The sequence below is a fragment of the Pteropus vampyrus genome, unplaced genomic scaffold (genome assembly GCF_000151845.1).
Source record: "Pteropus vampyrus isolate Shadow unplaced genomic scaffold, Pvam_2.0 Scaffold367, whole genome shotgun sequence".
NCBI classification, from domain to species: domain Eukaryota; kingdom Metazoa; phylum Chordata; class Mammalia; order Chiroptera; family Pteropodidae; genus Pteropus; species Pteropus vampyrus.
The window spans coordinates 980071-988855 of NW_011889148.1; the positions used below are offsets into that span (position 1 = coordinate 980071).

The 8785-nt window shown below is 54.8% G+C and overlaps 1 protein-coding gene across 1 annotated transcript in view; it reads right to left on the reverse strand.

The window, feature by feature from the left end:
• Positions 1-31: 31 nt before the first annotated feature.
• The window catches only part of OTUB2 (OTU deubiquitinase, ubiquitin aldehyde binding 2), a 12948-nt gene continuing 4194 nt past the window's right edge, over positions 32-8785 (reverse strand). The window contains exons 2-5 of the mRNA XM_011379614.2: positions 6370-6465; positions 4872-4990; positions 1135-1219; positions 32-620 (exon numbers count right to left, since the gene is read on the reverse strand). Coding sequence (XP_011377916.1) covers positions 303-620; positions 1135-1219; positions 4872-4990; positions 6370-6465 — 618 coding nt within the window. The 3' untranslated portion in view covers positions 32-302. The remainder of the gene's footprint in view (positions 621-1134; positions 1220-4871; positions 4991-6369; positions 6466-8785) is intronic.

The window sequence follows — 8785 nt, forward strand, 5'->3', positions numbered from 1 at the left end:
CGGATTGTTGCCACACAAGGATAAGGCCTGGGGGCTGGATCTTCCGATTCTTCCAGAGAAACCCAGGTTTTCATATGAAAATTGCCCAGTGTTTAAATGTTGGCAGTTCTTTAATACCAAACGTGATAAACAACACATCTTGGGGCAAATGTGACTCTGGGGTTGCTCCATATCAACAGTCCAGTCCAAAGCCCTTACTGCTCAGATGGGATATCTGAGGCCCAGAGATGGAGAGTGACTTGTTCAAAAGCCACACTTTTCAGGCAGCAGAACTAGGATACTTCCGGCTTGCTAATCTATGCTCAGGGTGACACCCACGTCCCCTGGCTAGGGTTGCTGGTGCTAGGGTGTCGAGAGGGGGCAGGGAGCGCTGAGCCCCGGGGCTGGGGGCTGAGTCCCCAAAGCCTAGGACCCTGGGGACCTACATGAGTGCAGAAGTCTTTGATGTCCATCTCCTCGTCGACGAAGTGTCGGAAGAAGTCGGCACGGCTCCTGATGAAGGCCGAGGCGAGCAGGCGCAGGAACTGCACGATCTGGTCCGAGGAGCTCTGGTCGTTGAAAACCTTCAGCAGGCTGGACACCGAGCCATCCCTCTCCACCAGCTCCACCACGCTGTAGAACTGGACCCGCCACGACGTCAGACCCGCGGCCCCCGCTCCAGGGGACTCCCCGCCACGCGCATTTGCGTTTTTAAATCCTCAAGTTGAGGTATAAAAACCAATCCATCTGAGGTCTGACCAAAGCTAAGTAACAGGTAACTGGGGCGTATTAAGCGCCTTAGCCCGGAGTCACGTCTGGCAGCCATGATCTGGTTGGGATTTTTAGACATTTAGAACGGAGAGTCCTCCAAGCCCTCCCCGCTTCACTAACGGGGTCAGGGGAATGGGTTGGAGAGGGAATGGGACGAAGGAAGCTGGGGACATGTTTCCAGCCTGAGAACAGTGGCCCTGAAGAAGGCGCCTCCTCCCAGATGGAGGGCAGGGCCCCGGACCCCAGCCCCCCATGTCCCCCCAAGCAGGAAGCTGCCCTCGGGCCTTCCCCAGCGGGAGGAGCAAGCGGCAGGACCGCAGAGCTGTGGGCTGTGGAGGGGCTCGGGCCAGCGCCCACTCGGCCGTGGCGCCCAGGTTGACTCACGGCATTAAAGAAGTTTCGGAACTTGTGCTCCTCGAAGCCGGCAGCCAGCAGATCGTTCGGTGTCTGCAGCACACGCTCTTTGAACCTGAAGAGGGTAGACTGATGCTTACAAACACGGCGAGCGCCGCTGTGACTGCCAACTGTCACCCACTGCCCCCCCTCCCACAACACACCCGAGGAGGTGCATGTCACTAAGATGAAGGACTTTCCTACCTTTCCACGCGGACCACTCACTGACTTGTCCTGTCCTCCTCCTTGTGTACGATCCCAGGAGGTGCGTGTTATACCCGTTTCGCAGATAAGAAAATTGAGGTAATCACCACCCGCTCCCAGACACGCTGATTCTACTTTTCAAAAGTGTCTTGACCCTGCCCCTCCATCCTGTCCCCATGGTTCCTGCCAGACCGTCACCATTTCTGGTCCAGCCTTCCCTTGCTCCTGGTCCCTTCTCCACAGGGACCTCTGGAGTGACCTCCCACAGTCTTCTCCCTCAGTACAAGTGTCCAGGGAGGGCCCTGCCTCGCTCGCCAGCCACATCTCTGGTCCCGTCTCCCAGCCTCCCTCCCGCCCACAGCCTCCCCATTCTCATTTTCACCCCTTAGCACCCACTGTCCCCTCGGCCAGGGACGCTCTCCTAAGTGGTGTGCTACTGACAGCTCATCCCCACTCCCAAGAGCTAATTAACTGTTAAATTTTCAAGAATTTTGCCAGCCCAGTGTTAAATATAGCCATTATTTAAAAATCGAGTTATGTAAACTTAAAATTAAATAAATTATACTAAAAAACAAAGATAATAAATATTCAAAACTCATCATTTCCTAATCATTTTACTATTATTTATGCTCTCAAGGTTATCTGTCTATTGTGTATATATAGCAGAGATACCATTTGGACTGCGGTGTGTCTTCCCATCTCCCTGCTCAATGCCCCTATGATGGCAGCTTGAAAATCAATCACGACAGGAGTATTTATACCAAAGAAATCAGCTGCCACCACAAAGCAGCGCCCCCAGCCCTCCGCAGTTAAACCTTTGCCAGCACTGACCACCTTTCAAGACTTGATCCGATGGCCCTTGCTTTGTCAGTAGTGCATTGTCCTCTCTGCCCCCACCGCAGGCCGCTTAATGGCACAGCCTCGTGTCCAGGTACTCTTGCGGGGCACGGGGAGGAGCCCCACCTGGTCCCCGGCCCCAGGACACAGAGCTTAGCAGCAGAGACGAGATATGGACCCAGTGACCATGGTCCACTGAACGGGGGAAGCAACTCACGCAAGGACCATGTAGAGAGGCTGGGGGCAGGGTGGGGGCGGGGTGGGGGCGGGGTGGGGGCGGGGCTGGCACGTGCAGGGCTGCAGCCCATCCGCTGCAGAGGAAGGCCAGACTCCAAGGAAAACACAGGAGGGGGGTTTTCATAAGAGACTAAAGACAGAGAGAAAGGCCTGGAGAGACTGAGGTGCCCTGTTGCAGGATGGGAGGAGGTAGGAGGGGGTGGAGCGGAAAGAGATCTACACCAGAGGTGGGGAGTTTTCTGCCCAAAGGCAACCTGCCCCTGGCTGGGCCTGGTATCTAAGTCTGTTAGGGCAGTTGCAGATAAGCGCTGTGCTGGGAGTCGCTGGGAGTCGCTGGCTCCCCCTCTTCGCGGTGTGAGTGATGGTAAGGCGCCTCCATGAGGGCTGCTAGAGGGCCCCTGGGTCACTTGGTCCCGGGGAGGGGGGATTAACACAGCTCTGCACCCCCATCCCGGCTCTCCTGCCCCTACTCCCTACCCTCCCCACCGCTGCCCCTCTGAAGCATTCCCACATTCACTGCTCACCAATGACTGCTGACCCCACTGCGCCAGGCACTGGGGACACGGTGATGAGTGTCACCCAGGCTAGGAGTCACGCCCCCATGAGGCAAGGGAGGGGAAGGAGTGTGGCATTGGGACTTGGAGCACTGGCTCTCTCCGCTGACACCAGCTTCATTGTGACCATGGGAAGGTGATGTTGAGGCTCAGTTTACTCAATTGTAAAATGGGGGTAACATCAGCCTCGCTCATCCCACTGTCTGCTGGACACCCACGCTCCGATGGCCCCCAGACATTTCAGACTTAGCATCGCCAAAATGACACTCCCGACCTTCCCTGCCTCCCTTTGCAGCAAGTGGCTTCTCCGTCCTGATAATTCTCAGGCTAAATGCGTGGCAGTCATTCCTGACGCTCTCTCTCCGCTCACACGGAGGTGCCACACCGGATCCGGATCCGTGGGCGAATCCTGTTGACACCACCTGCACAGGTACCTGGAATCTGAGCACTTTCTCCACCGGCTCACGCCCCCATCACCTCTCTGACGGGTCCCTCCCCGAGCACATCCGCTGCTGCCCCCTTGCAGACCCCACCCGGTCTGTCCCTACCCTGCACACGGCAGCCAACAGGTCAGGCCCCTTGCTCTGCTCAAACCCTCTGTGGCTCCATCTCGTTCAGGCTGAAATTCAAGGTCCTTATAAAGGCCATGAGGCCCTATGTGACCTGCTCCCCTCACCTCCCCAACCCTTATTTAAAACTGCAACCCCTCTGGACAACCTGGCTGCCTTCCCTGCCTGATTTTTCCCGCACTCACCACCATCTGACACACCAGCACTGTTTGGATGTACTGTCCATCCTCACCTGTCAGGACGCAAGTCCACAGACAGGGAGTTTTGTCTCCCCTACTTGCTGCTGCATCCCCAGGGCCTACAGCAGGGTCACGTGTGGTGCCTCGTTGGGTGATGTCTGCAGGGAGGGAGGGCGCCTTGCAGGGAGGAGAGAGGTTCGGAAAACAGAGCAGGCAGGGCCGGGATGGAGTCACGGGGGGGCTGGGCTTGGCGAGCATCACCTTGCTGAGTCCTCACGACAACCCCCTGAGCTATACAAAATTATCCGCCCTCTACAGATGTGGAAACAGAGGCTCAGAGATGTCAGGTCACTTGCTCAAGGTCACATGGCAAGTAAGCAAGAGCATGAGGTCTGACCTCAAAGCCCAGGGCCCCTGCATGGCACCATTCCAGGGGACATGGGTGGTGGGGAAGACCCCTGCACTGCGCTGTCTCCAACACCCGCAGGGAGATGGAGAAGGGGAGTGAGCTGAGATAGCTGACTCTCGGTCAAAGCAGCCTCAGCCAGCTTGTCATCCAGGAAATGATACGAATGGCTCATTCAAAATAAGGAACAAGTGGCTTAATTTCTGTCCCCTTTGAGGGACTCTATATTTAGAACAGATCATGGCCTTAACCAAGGCTGACTTTCCACCCTCCGCCCCAGGAAGATACCTAGCAATGTCTGGAGACACGTTTTATTGTCATGACTTGGAGAGGAAGATGCTCCTGACATCTAGTAGGAGGAGGTGAAGAATGCTACCAAACGTCCTGCAGAGCATGGGACAGCCCGACAAGAATGATCCTGCCTAAAATGTCACTGGTGCCTCTGCTGAGAACGCTGCCTTAGCAAAGGGGTTCTGGGACCAGGTCCATGGATCAAGCCTGAGTGTTCTGTGGCCACAGGGTCACAGGTTCCATCCCCAGCTGCTGTATGCCCCCATCTCCAACACGGCAGGCAGCTAGCATCTCAGAACATCAACGCCACTGCCAGGCAGCCCTCCAGCTCATTCCCTGAGTAAAGCAGCCTGTGCCAAAGAAAAACTCTCAGGGAGATTCGGGGCTGACATAGCAGAGAACACAGCCTCGGAGCCAGGAGCCCACCCAGTGGCCCCTCGGCCCCACTCACTTGAGGATCTCTCTGTTCTTCCCCAGCAGAGATTCCAGGTAGGAATAGCCCAGGGCCCGGTAGAAGCAGTTCCCATCCCCCTTGGTCTTGCGGATGGCGGTGAACCTTTTGCTAAGTTCCTGCGGGGGAGAGAGGGAAATGTGGATGTGTGCAATGACACCCCTCTGTCGTGTCCTGTCAGAGCCGGGTCTCCACCTCGCCCAGGCTGCCCGCCCCTTCCGGTCTCCAAACTCTCATTCATCCCACAAATATGAAAATACGCTGACTGTGTCCTTGTGTTAGACACCGGGTGATGACCGGGGACCTGGGCCCCACCTTCAGACAGTCTGAGGTCTAGCAGGGAAGCTGGATAGTTAGAAGTTTGAGATAGGAGGACTGGAGAAGCATCACAGTTGGGGCAGGGGGAGGGGTCCGTGGAGCAATAGCGTCCACATCAGGCTTCAGAAGCCTAAGAAGGCTTCCCGGAGGACCGGCGCTGAGAGGAGCATTAGGGGTGTGCAAGGGGCGTGCATGGCAGGGGCGGCATGTGTGAGCAGAGGTGGTGAGGGCTGCAGCGTGGCTACAGGGCGGGCCAGAGGGCTGCAGAGTTGGCAGGAAGGGCCTCCTCGGGCATATGAAGCGGTCCGGCCCGTCCTTCAAACATTTCTCAAATGATATGGTCCTCCCCGTGACCCCCGCTCCAGCTCTGCTCCTGGCTGTCAAATTCCCTCCGAAACGGCCCGGAGTCCCCTTTGCTGCCTTTTAGGGCTGCACTCAGGGTTTTGAGAGCAGAGCTTGGTTTTCAAGAGGTTGGAGAGTCCCTGTTCCCATCATAGCCACGAGAAGGCTCGGAGCTGACGGGCCCACGGGCAGCGGGGGACGGCAAGAGGACTCTAGGGGGCAGGAGAGTCGCTGTGCCGCCCAGCCCATGTGCCTGCCCCAGGAAGTGCTCCCTGCAGCTGCGGGAGACAGGCCTGCCAACGGACAGAGAGGAGCAGACACGTGCTGCCCCCCCCACCCCCGCCCTGTTCTGTGAGCTGTCCCTGCGCCCTTCGGGCAAACTGCCCTTTGTGTAGCCCCGCTGGAGTGGGCTTTCCCTCCAGGGTGCTGATGGCTGCAGCTTAGGCATCCAGGCTGCCTGGTCCAAATCCCAGTTCATCCGTGCACTGGCTGTAGGACCGTGGGCCTGCCATTTAATGTCTGTGCCTCAGTTTCCTCGGCTGTAAATGTGGATAATAAAAGTACTGACCTTAGAATGTTGTAATGAGGTCTTAGAATATAAAGCCTGTAGGACAGTACCTAGCTTTTAAAAAAATTGTTTGGTTTTTTTTTTCCCCCCCACTAAAGGATTTCTCACTAAGGCAAATACCCAACATCAGAATATTCTGGGAGCCCTTTAATTTGCCCAGGGACCTGGTCCAAATGCTAAGTTTTTTGCCTTCAAAGCGGTCCCTTCTCCTCTGCTCCCAACTCTAGTTCACTGAATCTAGGATTCTCTCCTCCTGACCCTCTGTCTCACCTGGATTTTCCTCTGGTAAATTCTGTTTTCAGGATGATCTCGAAGAATTGATAGAATGTCACATTTTTCTGATATTAGGTTGAAAGATGTTTCACTCTGAAAGATAAAGAAGAGATTTCAAAAGCAACTGAGGAGCTTTCATCCAGCAGAAAGCCTTTGATCTGTAGTTACCTGACACAGCGACTGTTACCTTCCCACAAAAGGCACGTGTAACAATGTTACTAGGATCCTGCAGCCACATTCCCTGGACGGGGAGTCAGGGCAGCCCCATCTTGGAGCGGTACCATCTTTTAACTGCTGAACTGATTCATTTTATAGAATATAATACCTTAAACCTAGTGAACCTTCATGCTGGAGTATGAAATCTTCCTTTGCCTCCTCTGTCCTTCCTGTCTCGTTCATTCATTCCTTCTTTTAGTCATGCAACAATTCCCAAACATCCAACCTGCGTCAAGCACATGCTAGACATGGAGAGGTTAGAACATCTGGCCAGATCCACTACCTACTGATGAAAGTTCATAATGCAGCCCAGCTCAGAGTCAAGATCAACTCCAACCCAGGGAGATGAGTCTCTCATCAGTCGAGGCCTCAGGAGGGCTAGAAAGACTCATCTGGCAGGGAGCAGGTAATGACAGCTGGAAGCTCCAGGGCCAGGTAAAGCACAAGAGGCGTCTCTAACAGCCAGCTGCCCGCAGGCCATGGCTCTGCCTCATGCTTTTCCTGCCCGGACTCAGGGCTCAGACAAGTGGGGGACGCACCCCTGCCTCCAGCCCACCCCGGGAATGGCTCTGATTTCAGCAAGAAAATAGTGTAGGAAGAATTGGTGTTAAAGCCACTTGTAGTTCATAGTTTAAAATAAGTGGACCTGGTACCTGCACACAACCAAGGAGACAGGGCTTATGCAGTCGTCCACAGCTGAAATGTTGACGTTAATTAAGATTTTTGTAAATGGAAATTCAATCTTCCATCAATTTATTGCCATCATTTTTGACAATGTGTCACCGGAGCTTGTCACTGTCACTTTATGCCTCCAACCACAGGGGCCGTTCCCGGTGTCCCCTCAGCCTCCCAACTGACTAGACAATGATGTCAACCCAAGACCACATGTGCGCAGAGGAGCCTTTGATGTCACAAACCCCATTCCATCTGGAAAAACGTGTCTGGATGTTTGGTGATTAGATTTCTACAAAGCTTGCTACCTGGAGCAGTAAGTGACTTAGCCTTCTCCACATCAGACAGGCTCCAAACTTCTATCTGACAATGAGCTTCTTAGGTCCGGATTCCTGCCCCCGGCATCCAGGACAGAGGAGAGGCACTAAGACTGGGAACGGACATTTCTAGGGGGCCTGGATGTCCCTACCCAACAAAGTCTCCAAAGACTCATGGACCTCCCTCGGCACAAGACAGCCTGTCAAACCATCTGAGACCCTCCGTTCACCTGCCTGATTCCCCCAGGGCCCATCTCAGGGCCTGGAACAGAGCAGGGGATGAGATGTTTGTTAAATGAATGACTAAAAGCTACCCTCTTTCTGTACCTCCTCGCCCTCCACGATGGGAATCCACTGTCCCCACATGTGCTTTATTGTCACTGCCTGATGGCTCCTCAACAGCCAGGTCTCAGGCTCACATCTCTACCTTGACCCCCCCATCAGCGTACCTTTATAGCACATCCTCTGACCCAGGCTCTGAGGTACCGGCGGGCCTCTCACGGCGCACCGTGGCCCCTGGCCTCAGCAGGCAAAGGCGGCCCTCAGTCAGCTTAATCTCCCTCTGGGGCTACTGTGCCGGGCAACCTGGGCTGTGAGTCAGCCTCATTAATGAGGCCCAGCCACCGAGAAGCCAAAACTCATGGCGTGGCTTGACTTCAAGCTACCGACTCCTTCTCAGTGGAGGCCAGAGCCTCAAGGCTCACCCACCAGCAGGGCAAGGCACAGAACCTGGCTGACCTCCCTTCTCAGAAGGTCCTTGTCACTTCCCGAGGCTCCCAGGGACTCCAGCCCTGGCCTTGCCTGCCCAGGGCCTGAGTTCTCCAGAGTGGGCTGGTATAGGGGCTGGAAGAGAACGGCCTTTTAAATGCTCACTTCAGGGTATGAGGTATAATAAAGAATTTATGAAAGAATCAAAAGTATTTTTATTGAGGTGAGTCATCAAAAATGTTTGGAGGCCAAAAACTGGGGGAACCCTGAATTAGTTTGCTGTTGCTGCTCTAACCAATGAGCACAAAGTCAGGAACTTAAAACAACATGGATTTATGATGAGTTTGCATTTCTGGAGGTTCTAGAGTAGAACCCATTTCTTTACTTTTTGCGGTTTCCAGAGGCCACCTGCATCTCTGGGCTCCGGATCCCTCCTTCCCGTGTCACGTCTCCTCACTCTGACCCGCCTGCCTCCCTAAGGCCCTTGTGATTACACCACT